The 19,752-nt window shown below is 36.9% G+C and overlaps 1 protein-coding gene across 1 annotated transcript; it reads left to right on the top strand.

Moving 5' to 3' along the window:
• Window positions 1–7,556, top strand: LOC121979869 (switch-associated protein 70-like). Its single transcript, XM_042531856.1, has 10 exons — window positions 1–157; window positions 268–372; window positions 1,922–1,983; window positions 2,077–2,160; window positions 2,243–2,274; window positions 2,403–2,484; window positions 2,716–2,944; window positions 4,147–4,374; window positions 5,361–5,653; window positions 7,032–7,556. The coding sequence occupies exons 1-10, from the start codon at window positions 134–136 to the stop codon at window positions 7,318–7,320; spliced, it is 1,428 nt and encodes a 475-aa protein (XP_042387790.1). The 5' UTR covers window positions 1–133; the 3' UTR covers window positions 7,321–7,556.
• The last annotated feature ends 12,196 nt before the right edge of the window (window positions 7,557–19,752 follow it).

Below are 19,752 nucleotides of genomic sequence, written 5' to 3'. Positions count from 1 at the left end.
GCAACCGCTGGTCGTCGAGCCCACCCAACAGTCTCAACTACAAGCCCCCACCCTCCTCTCCTTCCCTGATTAATTTCTTAACTAAAACCTATTTTTTCATACGCGGCAGATCCAATCTCCGGTTTCCTTGCTAATGGCTGCCAATGGGAGTTCCACGGTACGTAATGGTGTTTTTGATACCCAATTAGGGGTTTCGCATTCCCTCTTCTGTTATGTTTCTCACGCTCAAGGTCATGTCTTTTTACGGCTCTTTGTTTTGGGGAACAGATGGTAGAAGGCACCGAAAGCAGCTTGGAGAGGATCAAACGGCAGCTGACGTCAGGATCGGGGAGGTGCTTGCTGCAGGGCCCGCTTCTTAAGCGATCCGAGACGGTGTGGCTTTGAATCTCATTCTGCTCTTAGAAATTCCATTCATCAATCGTATGCCTTTTAAAGTTAGATCTTTGAAATTAGTTTATTGAATAATTTATGATCAAGTTTTATTTCTTTTTCATTCTTGATCATTCGAATATAATCATAGAGGGCTAAAGGTCTTGTAAAGTCATGCTGTTGATTTTATCACCAAAACTATAAATTCTTTAGTATCTTAGTTTTCTTGTAGAATCATATCCCATTGATTTTGCGTTTCAGCTTTCCCTCCAGACCACAATTTTAGGAGGGTGTGTGTGTGTGTGTGTGTGTGTGTGTGTGTGTGGAGATGTTTATCTCTCTTAAGCAAGCCTCTTTTCAATCTCTCACCATAAATCTCTCAAGCATCCAAAGCCTGGTTGTTAATGAGCCTCTATCAAGGCCTCATTTAAATAACACAATACTCAAAATTCACTTTTGATGGCACACATTGTGCTACATCAAATACTAACAAGTCTTTCTTATCCAATCGATAAGGACCAAACATAAAAAATTGCACAAAATGAATCCAACCATGGGGGACATATATGACTTTGAGTGAGTTGGACCAAGCATTCTTCCTCTTCGTCATCGTTGTCATCATCATCATTGCCATCAACTTGTGTTTGTCCTAGCCATCAATTCCATCGACCCTCAAAGGATACGAAGAGTTCTATTTTTGGTCCAGCCAGAATCAGGGAAGACCTTACCATGCCTGGGAGGAAATGATATGTAGCTTTGTTGTCTCTCTCTAACCATTTCATTCCGCTCTCTGCTCTGCCTCTTTTGGGCTAGGATTAAAACCAACAGCAACCAATTACTTTGATGTTGATGACCATAAGGGAGTGAAAACCTGAGAAGAATGTGCTTTGAACTTTGGATGTGACACCCACTTGCATCTTACCAAGCATTTCGTTCTTGGATTTAAGGAACGCTGTGAAAAGGGCAATCATAGAAAGTGGGTGGTTAAAATTAGAAGTGTGGAGTTTGACATTTGTGGGTACAGTTGTTATACTTTCATTTTAGTAGACATATGATAGCCATGTGTCCAGAAAGTGTCCAGAAAGAGAAAGAGGAAAGAAATTGATAGTGTGAGCCTGGCATGTCCTAAGGGGTTCGGCTGAAGCATGGACACTTGATTGTCATCCCTCCATTAAGCGCCATATAGGACTACTGTTAATAGTATTCAAATCAATGAAGTCATCAAGCTGGAGCAAGCATTATTAGGAGGTAGGACCAGTTCTCCAATATGATAATGCATACAAATAGGTTTGGACACGTGGCCTAAGGACATTGCACAACAAGTGTATGGTATGAATATGTATGGTCTGTATACATCTAATCTTGATTTCTGATATTTAGTTACATAATCCAGCCAAGTGAGTAACATCAGAATACTGCTTATTGTGTATCATATCCTATCATTTCATGTTTCATTAATTTTTTGTCACTGGCTTCTCAATATGCATTAATTTTAGTAGAGAGTTCTGAATCATCTGATTAAAGTTGAATTAATTACCTTTTTGTTGCTCAGTTAAGAAAATGGAATGAGCGATGGGTTATGCTAGATCCAACAACTGGAAAGATGGAATACAAGTAGGACACCATGTCTTCTTTCAGTATAATAATCTACTTTATAGCCATTCAATGCTTTTAGGGTACTGAAAAGGCTACTCTTTCTTGGCATAGAACTCGGAGAAATGAAGCAGTTGTCAGGGGCACTATTGTTTTTGATTCAAACAGCACAATCACCATGTCTCCTGTAAATTTTCAGTAAGAGTATCTCATGGAATGTTGTGCATTCATGCTGTCTTATTGATCTCTTGGTTTTTGACCTGTTACTTTTCCTCTGCAGTGGGTTGCCAAAGTATGATGGTTGCTGTTTCTGTATCCATATGCCTTAATTTTAAGTTGATCTTATACAAAATACTTGTTCTGATTTTCCTTAACTTATCATCACTTATATTATTGCTTTTGGGTCTTCATCTGATTTGATTTCTTAATTAGCTTTTAAGACATTGCAACTCCTCAGAAGAAGGACTATTTCCTTTGTGCTGAGACACCTGGTGCTGCAAAAGCTTGGGTATCCACTTTACAGTAAGCTTGTGGAGCTCAAACATAATTTTGCATTACCACAACATACACTACACAAGATAGCTGTTGTGACTAACTTGGATCCGTTTGAATTGACATTTTAGAATAGCAAGTACAACCTCAGTTACTTTGTTTATTTGAGTCCTGAATTGATTCCTTATAATTTCTGTGTTTTTAAACCTATCAAACTGTTTTGGAATATATCTGATTTTCTGATGTTGATTTTGTCATCAGTGCAACCCAGCTGGTGCTGCGAGCTCATCGAGATGCAGTAAATAACTTGACTGGGAATGGATCCACAAAGTTTGGTACAGTTGCTACTGTGGTTGCTGCTGCTAACTCAACTGCAATGGAAGCATCAAAAGAAATTGAAGCAGCAATGAAAATCTCAATGAGAGCAGCTTTGGGCTTGGTGACTAATAAGCCCAATGAAGATTACCTTGATGATCTTACTGTCATGAAGGTATTATGGTTATCCCAATGAAGCTTACCTTAATGATCTTACTGTTATGAAATTATTGTAGCTATCTAAAGAATTGATCTTTCATAATCAAATACTTCAGAGCATTTCTTTGAGGGAAAAAGATCAATGCCTGAAACTACAACTGCATTGAAAATAACCTATGCATATAAGAGTCCATTGAGGACACATAACGAGGATCCTATATAAGTGAGCACGTGTAGCCAAAATTGTATGAACTTAAGTTCATGCATCTTTCTGTATAGTAAATGAAACAATTAACATCTGTAGTATTGCAAAAGTTCATCTTTGTTGAACTTCTTACAACTATTCTTTTTCCTGCATGCCTTAATGATCTAGCTTACACTAAAATTTGAGAGGTTCTAGGGCCTAGGTGCAGGCGCTTGCCGAGGAGAAGTGAAAGCACACCTTCAAAATATCAATATATGATTTGCATATGCATGATATATAAGTTACATGCCATATGACAAAGTCAAAATTACAAATACTTAGGATCTAGTAACTAAACTATTCTATAATAAATTCACCACAACAATGAAATAACTTAAAATTATATAAAATAATAAATAGTGAAAAATCAATTGCATAATCAATGTTCGTAATCGTATAATTATATCATAAAACATCATATAATATTATTACTCAAAAGAGTATCAATATCTATGCTACCGTAGTAGCCTATAGGATACTGTAAATTTAATTTATCTAAGAGATCCAATCACCTTAGAGAGAAAAAAAGGGAGGCAATCATCATTTTCACTAGGACAAAACTTTACTTTCTCCTTTTCTCTCATCATTTAAGTAGATCTACTTCTGTTGTATAAAAGAAGCCAATAGCTTTTAGGTAGTATCTATTAGCTTTTGAGTCAAAGATGCTGCCTGTTTCTCACTATGGTTTCACCTTGATTATGCAGAGGGTGTATCTAGCCATGATTACTAGTAGAATTAAATAGTTTTGAGCTTACAAATTGTACTTAATTTGTGAAAGGTGGTTGGAGACTCAAAACATATATGCCTATCTTCATGACAGATTCCGCTGCTAATCTCCATTTACATTTTTAAAGTTCTATCTGTGCTGTGATGAACAGAGTATTTGATTCTTGATAGACTCAAAATCCTTCCTATCTTTATCTTTTGTGTTTGACAAATTCCAACTTCCCTTATATTCTTCCTGAATCACAAAGGAAACCTTAAGGGTGAAAGATGAGGAATTACAGCAGCTAGCTAAGAATATTCGTGCTAGAGATTCCACAATAAAAGAGATTGCAGATAAGCTGACAGAGACTGCTGAAGCTGCTGAAGCTGCTGCTTCTGCTGCTCGTGCAATGGATGAGGCGAGAAGAATTGCATGTGAGGAAATTCAACGCTTAACCAAGGATGCAGAGAAGAATCTTGAGATATCACAACTTAAGGTAACTACAGTTTCTATTTTCTTAATTTGGTCTATAAAGTTTTCTTTAACATATGCTTGGTGCATATCAACTTCTGGTCTTAGTGTTGATTGAGGGAGATTAATATCATTGAAATTATATGTATGTATATATATATATATATATATATATATATATAATAAATGAAAAACCCAACCAAAATATCCAAATATGTTTGTTACCCTTAAATGTTTCATATTTTGTTCTAACTGATCAATTATGTTTGGATGAAAAGGTTACAATGAAAGATCTTGATCCCATTTTTTTTGCAATGATTAGCTTGCTAAAATAATGTTGTTGCTAATGTAAGGATTAATTTAGATGAACACAAATTTAGCACAGCTCAGCATTTCAGATGTAGATTATAACATTTCATACACGGTGGTTAGTTCTTACTTCATACAGAGGAAATAATTAGAATAATTAATCTTTTATTTTCGACAAAAAAAAAGGAAGGTAGAAAAGAAAATTGAAAATTTTATAATATGTTTATCAAAATCAAAAGATGATATGAGACATAATGTAAACACTTTTGGTGATAACATTTTGAGCAAGCTTAGTTTATCTATATATATATATATATATATGGCAAACCTTATTCTTGATTGAAATAAGTAATTTCCCTTGAACTTTTGTTCAATAATGTGTCCACTTTTATTCATGTTAAATTAAACCTATGAGAGGTAAAGGTTTTCACATACTACAAGAATAGGTTATTCCTGAACTTAAAATTGGCAAATGTGTACTATTGCAAATCAGGTGGGAATCAAATTATCATTAGTTATATAGTCAATCTTGAATGGGCTTTGCACATGGATATATGTTCAGGTCCATTTGGTGACTTTACATGTTGAGCCTACCTGTAACTTATTGGGGGTTCGGTACATCCCTTAGTATCATGCTTCTAATTCTGCTTGTTACTGAGTCTAGTTGAGAAATTTTTTCTTGTTGTTACATTAAAATTGCAGTTAAGTGAATTAGAGGAAAAGGTGTTGGTGCTCAGCAAAGAGAAAGAAATGTTACTTAAACAGAGGGACTCTGCACTACAGGAGGGAAACCTATGGCGTTCAGAGCTTGCAAAAGCTAGAGAACAAGCGGTTATGTTAGAAGCAGCAGTGGTCAGAGCTGAAGAAAGGGCTAAAGTTATAGAAGCTAATGCCGAGGATAAGATAAAGGATGCTTCAGAAAAAGCAGTTGCTGCTGTAAAGGAAAAAGAGGATCTCCTTGCACTTATGACTCTTTTGCAATCACAAGTTGATAGGTTTGCTCCATGGCACTTTTTTCTACTGAATTTCTTTGGCATCTGTGCATTCTTCATGTCACCTACACATTCCAATGATTATTATCTTTATCTGTGTTCTTGGATAGCACAGAATGGGGGAAAAAAATAGAGATTATAGTGCAAATTATTTTTAAGATAATAAGGCTAGTTGCTGAAGTAACATGTAGATGGGTAACTTGTAGTTCACCTACATATACAGTTTAAATGCAACTAAATATTCATCCAGAGACCCTTTTATTTTTCCTAGAGGATGTTGAAAATATCTTTCAGTACATTCAGTTTAACACTGCATAATCACATGACTCTCATTCATTCCTGGCCTGTCTCTTTCCAAGCCTTTGTGGAAGTACTACTCTAGAGAAGCAAGAAAAACAGAAATAAGACGAGCAAAAGATTCTCAAGACAAGATTGAACTGGAGAAAAGTGCTTATGTGGCAAGGTTTCTTATGCCCACGGCCAACAGATATATGAATCCTCTTTTATAATACAAGTGTGACAGAATAACAGGTCTAAATTACACAAGTTAAACTGTGTTGGACAGAGGAAAGGCTCTGACCCTGCACAAACCTCTAGGTACCATTTGCATTAGTCCATACAAAAATGTGTACGTCAACCAAGTTCCACTCTTAACTGACATGCTTCTATTTTATAACTATTAGCTCTATACTAAACATTGAAGCTAGATTTTCATGTGTTTAGCTTTACCTTTAGTTTCATTGTAGCAAAAAGTGATTGCACTTATCTCAAACGCCTCCTCACAGTCCGTCCTCGGGTTATATGAAGGGATGTAAATCACGAGGTCAGCATATAGTCGACCGCTAAATGACTAGTGGGTGGGAAGAGTTTTGATTCTGTGAGGGCATGTGTCTGTCGGGATTTGATTCTGTTCCATTGTAGCAAATCTACCACCCTCTAGCCAACTTAGCACCCCCGTGGGGCCACCTTTAGTATCATGGTGGCAAAGGTGACTACGCTCTTCCTAAGCGCCCCGGCTAACCCGTCCAAGAGCCAACACGGAGGACGTAAATCACATATGGCTACTAGCCTTTGAAATAGTGACTGACGTATGAGGGAGACATTTACCTCGACTATGCCGAGATTTGAACCCCAGACCTCATGGTGGCAGCATCTCATGCGCTAGCCACTAGACTGTCCTGAGGGGACACCACCTTTAGTTTCATGACATTTTGGATGGTTAGCATGTTTCATTGACTTCCTGATATTGAGGAACAAAACGTTTAGATTATTTCTTATAATTGTCTTTGTTTCGTACATAGTACTATCATGCAGGTTCACTTGTACCTGTTTTCATTTTTGAAAGTGCTTGTGTAAATGCATTCCACTTCATGAATATCAGATTTCAAAGTAATCCAAAGCAAATCTGTGATGAAAGATCAGAGTCATGCTCTGTCACTGATGATGTGGATAAAGCTTGCTTAAGTGATTCAGGATCAGTCCCAGTTTCTGACGGCACTGCAGTTCAGCTTGCAGAAGATGGAGTTGAAATTCATTCAATTGGTGATGTAGAGTGGGCCAGTTTCCGGTCATCCAATGGAAGAATAGCTGATGTCCGGGAAATCTCCCCTGAAAATGAAGAAAGCAGCTTGGACATAACTGTCGTGAGTTCGACAGCAGATGGCCCATAGCTCGGACAAAGTAATCTCGCTGGTGTCGTTTGTTTTGCATTATTTCTTATAGAAAATTTATTGTTATCATTTATAATCTGGTCAATGTAACGCGCGTTATTATATAGCAAGATTTGCTTATGTGTGGTGTTCATGTCAGAATTTGAATTTTAATGTTTTGATTTGCCTGTTGAGAGATTAAAAAGGATAGTGAACTTGATTTACTTGCAAATGGATAGTGCTTTTCCTTCCATCAAGAACTACATGTTGATTTACGTGCCATGTGTAAGTCTTGATTCTTGTTCCATTTTATACATCAAAGACTTGGGCCACTGCTACTGTGATCAAATTATCCTCCGTAGGGATAGCTAAGATGGTAAGTGGATGGTTATTTACCATATAAGAATCTTGGGATCGAATTTTTCACCTCTCTATTCGCCTGTCTTATCAGTTATCATGATTTACTTATCCTCACTATATGTGAATGAGAGCCATCTTGAAAAATCTGAGGCAGTCAGACACTTCTTCCCTCAAACTACCGGTGGCCAATTTAATGGACTGAGTAAAAAGATAATAATAAAAATGAAGCAAAATTGACTTCGCACTTGTTTACTTTTGACTGTCCTATTCCTCGGAATCAAACTATTAACCTATCATATTGATCAATTAAGGTTCTTTCCATACTGCATGCTTGTGTCAAGTCCACAATGGCAGGCTGAGCACAAACAGACAGACAAACAAATCTATCCAAAGAAACAACCAAAAGAGTAGACTGTTCTGCCTAGCTCTTGGAACACATGCGTGCATTAATTGGTTGCGGGTGTAGATCAGTAAATGGTTCACCTATTTATTCAAGGAAGCAACTCAGAAATGTCGAGCCAATATATTTTAATAAAAAAAGATATTTTGAGAAAGAAGTGCATCATTTGATAAATATAAAAAGTAAAATGCCTTTTGAGAAACTATCGTACTATTGATTCAGTTGTAGCTTGGGTCATTGGAAAGGAAAGTTAAGAGAGTTTCTTGTAGGTTGTCGGTAGAGTTGAATAAGTAGAACGGTGACGTCCAGACAAATTAAAGAGTACATGCAAATAACAAGATGTTTGTGAAAGAACTTGAGGTATAATAAGCACTATTCCAAGGGAGTGTCTTAAACTTTTTCAGACTTGTTTAAAAATACAAGTATTATTTAATGGGAAACATGATGGAGGACATAATTGAAAGATTAAAATTTCAAGATTGAATGTGGCACAATGTAAATGTAAATGTAAATGTGCATGGCTTGACAATTGTATGTATGTTGACTAACAATTTTGGGACTTGGAGAAGTTTATTAGAGAGTCAAATGATGTGGCTATTGTGCATTTGAATATAAAGCTAGAAGACAATGGAATCAATGTCATTTACGTATCAAATTGAGACATTCTACTGAATTAACTAATTATCTAAGGACTATAATTTGATTCTTGTAGTAGAGACAATGCAAAATGCAGTGTGTGCACGCAACGATATAAAAGGCATTAAGAAAAAAAAATGATACTTTAAAAGAAATTAAACACTCAATTTTTAGGTAGTTAGTAAAGTTAATTAAGTAGAAAATATATATCTTAATCACCAAATACATATTTTAGTGAATATCAAAATATAATACATCTTTGATATATATTCTTAAAAATTGGATGCATCATTTTATAAAATGGCTAAAAGATTATGGATTCTACTAAAGTTTTTTTTTATCATTCCACCACACTCACGAGTATAACTAATATTTTAAATTTGCAAATCCATTTAAAAAACACACTAATTATTATAAATCTTATAAAAAAACAGAAAAGGAAAGTGGATTAATTCAATTCTCTTGACTTATAATTTGTAAATCACTTCGAGCACAGCATAAGGCAGACATGTTTGACATTTGACTCATACTATTCAGTCTTTTGCTCCTGGTAAACGTAGTCTTAGTTCGTTAAAACTTCATGTGGCTATTATTTTGAGCAACCAGAAAAATTTGAAATTGAATAAATAAAAAAAAATCAAATGTTGAAAAGTAAATATTCCACATCAGTATCAATGTTTGATGATGCAATCAAGAAAATAGGACAATCGATTCAATTCTTAATATATAAAATTCGACGTAAAATGCGAAGAAAAAAATAGGAGCACGACAATTATGAAAAAACAATTCAAACAAGCAATTGACATTAAAAAGAAAAAAAAAATTAGGAGATTTGAGTCAATTGGATTGACTCCTTCCGCATAATAATTAATGATACGCTATCCGATCGCAGTGCGGGCCATCTAGAGATTAATCGGCAACGTGACGTGTCGCACTGAGATTAATTGGCCACTAAATGGACGTTAGTCAGTTAATGGCGACGTAACTATTATTTTAAGGATAATTTTGCATGTAGTCCCTATTGGTAGATAAATTTTTGCATGTAATTTTCATCTATGAAAATCTTTGTTTTCATTCCTCAGTCAGGCATATTTATCTAATTGTTCATGATATTTTTAGATACAAAAAATTTAAAAATCAGTATAAATCCTCTTAAATTGAGTATATTAATTTAGAATCTAATATGTTTTCTATCAAATTGAGTACGATTCTTTTTTCACCTCAAAATATACTCGATTTTAGTTTAATGTGCTGAATTTAATAGGAATTATACTCATTTTTAGATTATTTGTACAAAAAAATATAAGGGTTAATTTCGATAGAAAATATACTCGATCATAGTATAGAGTGCTGGATTCTAGTGTAAAGTGCTGAATTTAATAGGAATTATATTTGTTTTTAGATTTTTTATACCTAAAAAATAAGAGGGACAATTTTGATAGAAAATATACTCGATTTTAATATAAAATGCTGATTTTAAGAAGAATTATACTCGTTTTTGGACTTTTTGTATTCAATTTTAAACTTTTTGTATCTAAAAAAATCTGAGGAGTAATTTAGTAACAATATTTGTATGAGGGAGTTGGAACAATTAATATTTTATATGCAGGAAATTTATCGTTATTTTAAATCATCTCGCATTTTCTATTTATTTTTTTTTTAAAAAAGGACCGTTAAGTGACTTCATCTTTTGCAATCAGATTTAACCCTTAAAATTCTTTTTTTTTAAAAAAAATAAAATAAATAAAAAAAATTCAAACAAAAAAGGAAAAGAAAAAGAAAATGGAGACAGGGCAATTTCGTCGAAATTCAACCGTTCGGATTTATTTCAATTTCAACATCGATTTCTCTGTCTTTTTCTTGTCTACGACGAGACAATCGGGATTTTGGTTTGCCTTGTAGGACACGCTAGAGTTTGGAATCGGACCCGGTTCACTGGAATCCGGGTCGCATTCCTCAAATCGAACCCGTCTCAGTGTCCGTGCCACGTACTGTTAAACTTCGCTGCACAAAAGAGACGATCATGAATATGAATGATTGATTTTGTTTAATATTATATTGTATTTCTTTCATTAATTACTTTATATTTTGTTATTGTTGCAAATCCGTTATTTTTAAAGGATAATTTCTCGATGATCCAAGTCAATCCATTGTCACGTGGCCTCCTGCCTAAACTTAAGGGCAACTCAAGGAATAGAACATGACTAAGAACTTCACAGTTGACCAATTATCAATCAGTGATTGGCCGTTGCTGTTACTTTATGATTATCTTACGTACTCGATTTAATAGGTGATGTAAGATTAGATATAGAGTATTTTTTTTTGGCTGAATTATCTGTTTTAGAAAAATAAAGTCAATCCATCTTAGCTAGCTTGCTTGATTAATTTATTCAGATCGAAATAATTCAACAATATTTCAACTGATAAAAAAATAAAAAAAAATTTCCTCCTCAATCATGTGATATTTTAAACTATCATTAAACGACAATTCTCATCTCTCGCATTCCCATCTGTCCTAAATTAGTCCGGTTAGCTTTATCTCATATATCATGCTTCTCCACGTGTAATTAACGGAGTGTTAAGCAAAGGCATAGCGCGTCACATGACGACCACACATGCCAAAAGTTACAATTAATTTTACATAAAAATATCTAATCTTACAAAAGTATATTGCCGACCTTCAAAATATAATTTAGATAGATCCAGATCGGAATCCCAAATTTTGAAACTGTTACTCTCTTAGTATTTTATCAGAGCAATAATATGTTTAATGAAAAAAATTTAAAAAAAAATTTAAGAATAAATATATAAAGTCATGATCCACTATTTCATTTTTTGTGGACCCCATCATTTTATGTGTCTATCCTTGAGCTTTTCCTTGAATTTTTTTCCCTGAGCATATCATTCTTTATCACTACACTCCCTCCTGGATGCTCCTAGTCTGCTTCCATTATACTATTCCGTCATTTTTAAAAAATAAGTAATCTAGATATTTAATTTTACAATCCACTCATTCGAGTGATGATTAGCTCGATCCGATCCTTTGAAAATTTTCCATTAACGATCAAAATAAATCTAAAAGTATAAATAATTTATCACTCTGCAACCAGTATTATAGTCTTTTCTTTAGAAGTTGACACCAAGAAAGGGCAGAGCTACGTTAACGCCTATTCGGGCCTTAGCCTGGGACCGACAGTGTTGAAAAGGAGATAAGTTTGGATTCATTGTGCTAAAGGTAATGGCATTGATGTTGGTGCTCAAGACCGATTGCCAGGGATCAACCTAGGTACATCACTCAGGATGATATCCAACTTATGTTGATTAATTTTAGAGGTAATTAGTTTCGTCACATGGAAGCTTTTTACTAATCACTAGGGTGAATCGGGAAGCGTTCACAGTAGTCGGCCCATCAATCCAACATTCTTAGGTCAACTGACCATTAAAAAAAATTCATTTGTTAATGTATTCGCCGAACCTAGAACTCAATTCTTAGATGTACGAGAAACTGAGAAGACACCCTACCGTGGCACATACTCTTGGGGGGGGGGGGGGGGGGGGGGAATATACTCTTCCTCCATGTGAAACTGACAAGTTGTATGTACTTTCATTCTTTTATGCTTCTATTTGATAAATTGTAAAACGAGTTTCTTTGCCTCCGGAAAGGAGGCCACTAGTGGACTCACGCTTGAGTATATAGGCCTTGGACGTATAGAACTTGGGGGGTTGGGAACCAAGTAAATCTTGTGAGTATTATTTTTCTCGTACTTTATTTTATATTCTGCTGCTACTAAAGACTTTGATAGAAAGAATGGACGAAATCGAAAAGAAAGCAACAAGTCGAGATTCACCCCCTCTCTCGACCACACCGATTCTACACAAGCTTGCTTATAATTTGGCCGATCAGCGTGAGAGTTAGGATTTAGGCACATGAGCAAGCGGACTTATAACTCAGCCGAATGACACAAGAGTCTAGAATACATGGGCCTTCTGAGTTGAGTTTGCCTTCATTTTCATTGAGTATAAATATTCAACAAGGTATATATTTATGCGATACAAGCATACCCTCAAGCCCGATAAGGTTGCATATATTAACACGAGAGGAGGAGGAGCCGGCAGGAACCCAGTCAGCCCTTCCACTCGGGTCCCTCGCTTGGTGTGAGGGCCCATCATGTTAGGGTCGATTTGTATCTAGAGGGGGGGGGGTGAATAGCTCGTCGTGCTTCGTTTACTTACTTCGGTGTTGTTAATATGCAGCGGAAAGAACTCAAAATAAGACTCACAAAGCTAACACGTAGATTTACTTGATATCCACCTCAAGAAGAGGTGACTAATCCAAGAATTCACACACGACACACTCTCCACTAAGAAAAACACTCATTCTCGATAACTACCGAAGGCGGAGAAGCCTTGTACAACTTCTCAATGCAAGAAGAAAGAAATACAAGTTAATACAATAACAAATCTTATAAGATTTACAATGAGGAAACCCTAGCTCGCTTCTCCTTTTTGTTTAGAACGCCTCTTGACCTTGGAAATGCAGCAGCACCTGGCTCCAAGACGCTTCAAGAAATGGCGGTGATAATTTGTGAGAATCATGAGAGAAGATCGTGGAGAGATATCGAGTCGCTGTGAGGAAGATGACTTTAAACTCGATGCTTCTTTTGCAACGGTCACATCTCAATCGATTGACCAATTGATTAAGGAGGCTTGAATAGATCAACTGATCGATTCAGAGCGCCTCTGTGCTCTGCTAGAAATTGCCTGAATCGATCGATCGATTGATTCAGGCTTCCTCGCATCTGCGCGAGAAAACCAACCCCAATTGATCGACTGATCGATTGGCGGTGCCTAATCGATCGACTGATCGATTGGGAAAGCTTTTGTGCTCGCGATTCAAGCGCCCAATCATTCGGCTGATCGATTGGGGAAGCTTATGTGCTCGCGATTCAAGCGCCTAATCGACCGACTGATTGATTGGGTCGTTGTTTATTGCATCACTCTCCCAATTGATCGACTGATCGATTGAGCTTCGGTTCAATCGATCGGCTGATCAATTGACCACCCTTTACTTGCTTAACTTAAGCTCAAAGGTCCCCAATTCTAACATCTGGCCAACTGTGACCTGTTGGAACTCCTCATGCCTAGCATCCGGTCAACCTTGACCTGCCGGGACTTCTTCACCAAGTGTCCGGTCAATCCTTTGACCCACTTGGACTTTTCTCCTCGTGCCAAGTGTCTAGTCAACCTTGTCCCATTTGGACTTACCGTCTTGTGCCAAGTGTCCGGTCCTTCATGATTCACTTGGACTTCCTTCCACCAGATGTCCGATCACCCTTGACCCATTTGGATTTCCTTATGCCAAATATCCGATCACTCCTTTGACCTACTTGGAGTTCCTAACACTATGTGTCCAGTCAACCTTGACCCACCTAGATTTCCACGTGCCTGGCTTCACTCACCATGTCTTTACATCTGCCTAGCTTCACTTACTAGGACTTTCCATTTACCTAGCTTCACTCATCAGGACTTTCCATCTGCCTGGCTTCACTCACCAGGACTTTCTTTCTGCCCGGCTTCACCCACTTAGACTTTCACCTGCCTAGCTTCACTCACCAGGATTTCCCAACTGCCTAGCTTCACTCACTACGTCTTTCACTTGCCTAACCTCCAGTTAGAACTTTCCCAGTCAAGTATCCGGTCAAACCTTTAACTTACTTGACTCTTCTTCACATCTAACTGATCAATCCTAGACCAGAGGAGAATTGTATCAACAATCTCCCCAATCAGATAATTGCCCCTGTAATCTCCATATATTGTCAAACATCAAAACCTAAACATCAAGACCCAAACTTGAGCCAACTTAAGCTTAGTCAACCTGGTTAACCTTGACCCATGGGATATTGCACTAACAATCTTTCTCTTTTTGATGTTTGACAATATCTTTAAATCCCATAGCCTCAACTTCTCTTCATGCCAAATCATGAATGAGGGTTTCCTTCATTCACTCCCTTTCCTAGAGGGCAAACTTCTTCTTAAGGTAATGAAGGCCTGACTTAAATCCTATATTCTCCCCCTTTGTCACACATCAAAAACTCTCCCCCCTGAAGAGTTACTCATACATTGTTCACAACTTCACTCGTTGTTATTGTTGGTGCAATTGACCTCTAGGGTTTCGATGTTTGACAATATGACCAAGGGTTGACCCAAACAGGACTTGATGTTTGAGAGAGAGAAGTCTAGTCAGGACTAGATGACCAGCAAAGGTAAGTCCTAACCAAAGGTTAGGCAAAGTGAAAATCCCGGTGAGTGAAGCCGGACCCTAGTGAGTCAAGCCGGACTCTAGTGAGTGAAGCTAGGTGGTGGAAGTCCCGGTGAGTGAAGCCGGGCCCTAGTGAGTGAAGCTAGGTGAAGGAAGTCCTGGTGAGTGAAGTCAGGTCCTAGTGAGTGAAGCTAGGTGGAGGAAGTCCTGGTGAGTGAAGCTAGGCAATGAAAGTCCTAGTGAGAAGCTAGGCAACCCTAGGAGGTAACCCTAGGTTATACTTGAATTTTGTTGATACTGTGCTAACTTAGTGTTGTAGGGAAGCTCAGTTAGGTCGACGGGCTGACCAAGTAGCTGACACGAAGTCCAGACGGGTCGAATGGCTGACTGGACGTCTAACAGGTAAGTGAAGGTAAGTCACTGGAGGAGAGTGACTGTGAAGACGCGTTCTCAGGAAGGGAACATTAAGCGTCGATCTGACTTAGATCCATTTCAGATATCTAAGTCGAGATCGTGATTAGATTCCGGTCTCGAGGAGACGGAATCTAATTAATATTCTGTTTGATTTTTAAATTTGGTAATACTCTATTTTACAGGATATATATCTTATATTTACCTCCGGACTAACGTTTTCTTGCAGGAAGAAATCTGCTGGAAAATGAGAGTCCGGGTGCTCAGGATGGGTTTGGGCGCCCGGGAGGGATCCGGGCACCCGGAGGTGAAATTTTATCCCAACGTCGCCTCGCCAAGTGGAGCTCACTGATTGACTCGGCTACGTCACATCCAGGATACCCTGAAGGTTTCGGACGCCCCGAACCTCCTATACAAGAAGGGTCAAGGCTGGAGTAAAAAAACAACTCACAATTCACTCTCTGGTGCTCCTGCGACGCTATGAAGACAGTCTGACAACGCTATGCTCTTTTCATTCTTCTTTTTCTTGTCAGTATTGTTTTTTTCATTAGCTTTCGTGTACTTTAAGTTGTAAACAATTTCGAATTGCTAGTGAATTGTCCATCAAAAGCACCCTTGCGTGCGAGCCTTGGAGTAGGAGTCGACACAGGCTCCGAATCAAGTAAAACTACTTATGTCATTCTTTTTCGTATTTTTTATTCCGCTGCTTACTCGAGAATTTAATTTTAATTGATATTCACCCCTCCTCAATCGAATCTACGATCCAACAATTCACAACACCACAATAAAGGTCCCATACCCTTCATTGTGTCCAATGCTCAACCTTGAGCAATAACCACTTCGTAATGCTCATCCTAGAACATTTATCATTCCAACAATGAAAGTTCCATACCCTTCATTATATCCAATGCTCACCCTTGAGCATTGATTTACTTCATAATGCTTATCCTAGAGCATCCATAACTCAACAATGAAGATACCCACTCTCCATTGTTGTTCAACACTCATTTACTCTAATGAAGGTTAAACCACCTTCCATGGTGTTTGGAATTTTTTTTTTCATGTCCTTAAAGAGTAACTCCCCCTAAAGACATGCTCCAAACCTCTGTCATTGCACCAACAATGACTTGAAATTCCTAAACCTTTAGGAAACCCAAAAACTTGAAGTTTTGAGGTTTAAAAGATTTAATATTGAGACCAACCTCATCTTAACCTTCAATCTAGTGTTCCTTAACCAATTCTCCTTGTTTTCATCATGAAAAACACCCTCAAATGTATATAAATATATTCCAAGGGGTTGAGAGTGGTTAAAGGGACTAAAAATGACTTAAAGTGCTGAAATCAGACTTTCCAGCCAAAATTAGCCTTTTTAATCGATTGGGTTGGGACTCAATTGATTGCCACTTGCTCAATCGATCCACTAATCGATTCAGTGAGATTCTGTTCATAGAAAATACCTCTGAATTGATTGCTCGATCGATGCAGGCATGAATGAATCAATCGACTGATTGATTTAGCGAGCTTCTGCTCACGGGAAACACATCCCAATCGATCGGCTGATCAATTGGGGCCCTCCAATCAATCGACTGGTCGATTGGGGATATGATTTTTTGAAATTCAATTTTAGTGAAATTCAGAAATGCCTTAAAAATTCTAAAAATCATGAAACTTCTTGTAGATATTCTTTAGGGTATATACTATCATAGAAAAGTAGTTTTCTAGGAAAATACACCTTATTTTCAAAGATTGAGATAATCTTGAAAACTTCAATATTTTTGTGTCTAACTTTTCAATGATGATTACTATCAAAAGATAGCCTTCACCAAGGTTTTCCAAAGTATATTTAAAATGATTTTCAAAACCAATTTTCAACTATGTTCTTTGGGCTCAATGCACATGACTTGTACATTAGCTTTCCCAATGATTGGAGGACACATAACAATGTGTTTTGATGAAATCAAAACTCAAATAAATGCACTAAATCAACATCTTGAGTTTTGTTCATTATCCTCACATCTCACTTGTATCTAATGTGCCCTAAAACACATACAAGTCACCTTATAGTCTTTGTGAGATGTAGATTTTGATTTTGTCCTAAACTAGGGATCATGCATATCTATCTAGACATTTTAGAAATTATGAACATCCACCTAGGATGTCACTTGTTAGTAAATGTCATTATTCTTAATTACAAGGAATTTAAAATAATGCATGATGATTTTATGGCACACATCAAAATGAGTAATTTTCAAAAGAAGACATACTTTAGTTACATGATGTATATATGACATGACATGGTATTTTTGTTATATTTTTCATAATAAGCATGAATGCAAAATATGATGTCATGACATATGATGGACAAACAATCATGACAATTAGCATAAATAAAATATACCTAGATAATCTATCTAAGTATCCTTAATCCTTAGTTAAACTTAGAATTAAATCTAATCCTAGATTGCCCACATTTTTTCAAGAAAATACCAAAACCCAACTTGACATTTTTTTTACTCTTGATTAGTTGTGCCAATTAAAATTAAGTCCACTTCCTCAAAGTTTGACATATTTTACTCCTCCAAAGAGTAATCAATTTATCCTTTTCATTTTCAAAGGTTAACAAAAACCTTGAAAATATCTCCAAGTGTCAACTTTATCAAAGTTGGGTTAACCACCCTTACCCATTTAGAGTTGACACTCTCTAACCCATTTAGGGTGTAGAGAATATGCTCCTAGGAATCCAAAATCTATTGGCGCTCATTGGATGCTCTAGGTATTCACTAGGGATAACTTCCCTATACCTTCCTAATGACTTTTCTAGGCCTCTTAGAAGCCTTGATCACTTTTTCTAGGTCAACCCTAGGGATATCTTTCCTTGTGACCTTCTTGGTGACTTTCTTTGACTTGTTAGAAGTCTTAGTCACGTTGGTCTTAGCAAAAATACTTGTAGGGATAACTTCTCTTATATCTTTGACTTGACCCCTAGACCTAGGGTTGGTTCCATAACTATATGAAACCCTATGATAAGAAGGAACATCCTTCTTGGTTTGAGATTTGTATTCCAAATCCCTCCTACCATTGGATGATTCTTGTCTAATTATCCCTAGGTTATTATTCTTAGACCCTTGTTTTTCAAGTGTGATTTTTTTAAGGGTCTTCTCTAATTTATTAAGTCTTGACCTCAAGACTTGATTTTTCTTCCATAACACCTCAACCTTAGATTTTTCACTAAAGCCTTGATTTTTCCTTTTCTTAGACAAATATCTAGAATCCTTAGAGTTAGTGCCTAAATTATTTTCTACCCTTCTAACTTTAGGTTGAGTAGTTTTAGTATGATAAGCTACATGTTTTTTCCTTAGTTCTATCATGCTTCTTATTTTCATGATAAATAGCATTAAAATAATATAAACTAGACCTAGCATGCTTTTTTATCATGACTTAAAGGGATAGACTCAACAAATGATACCTTGGGTTTGCTTTTGAGAGCTCCCCCTTGACTTGAGCTTCCTCCCTTGACCTTGACCGATTTCTTCCCCTTTGGATATTGACTTTGATAATGTCCTTTTTGATGGCATAAGAAATACACAATGTGTTCCTTACTCTTTTTTGTCATGGGGTTAGTCTCCTTAGACTTCTCCTTGCCCTTAAGTGCCACTTGACCCTTGTTCTTGGCCAATTTAGGATACTTATTCTTGTAGTGTCCTTTTTTTCCTACACTCAAAGCATATAATGTGATTTTTATTATTTAATATTGAAATGTTTATACCTTCTTTGCTTGTAGGGATGACACATGATTCTCCATTTGATTTTTCTTGACTTGTGGAACTGGCATTGTCTTCTTCTTCATTTGACTCGGAGGTGGAAGCCTCTTTTTACTTCGGCGTCAGTGAATGATGCTCCCCCACAATCCTAGAGGTGGAAGCCTCTTCATCTTCATCCTCTTGCACATGAAATAGAGAGTATGCTCCCTCCTTGCTCTTTTGGTTGCACTCCTTTGAGGATGAAACTTCTTGGATTTCTTCTTCGGAAGTTGAGCATCTCTCAACTTCGGAGTCCTCTTCCTCTTGATCTTGATCCAATGAGTCACTCTCTTTGGATTCTTCTTGGTTTGGAGCAGTGGAGAGGACCTTATGGAGTTTAGCCAATTTGCTCCATAGCTCCTTGGCATCTTCAAATTCTCCTATTCGCTTTAAAATGTTGCTCAGTAATATGTTGACCAACACTTTGGTCACTTTGTCATTGGGCTCGCTTCTTTGAATTTGCTCTTGGCTCCATTTGTTTTTCTTGAGAATTTTGCCTTTTTGAATCTTTTGGAGCTTCAAAGCCTTCCATTAGAGCAAACCATTGCTTTATCTCCATCATGAAGAGATTTTCAATTTTTGATTTC

This window comes from Zingiber officinale, chromosome 1B (genome assembly GCF_018446385.1).
Source record: "Zingiber officinale cultivar Zhangliang chromosome 1B, Zo_v1.1, whole genome shotgun sequence".
Lineage (NCBI taxonomy): Eukaryota > Viridiplantae > Streptophyta > Magnoliopsida > Zingiberales > Zingiberaceae > Zingiber > Zingiber officinale.
Note: the sequence above shows the minus strand (reverse complement) of the source record. Positions and strands in the feature narration are given on the sequence as shown.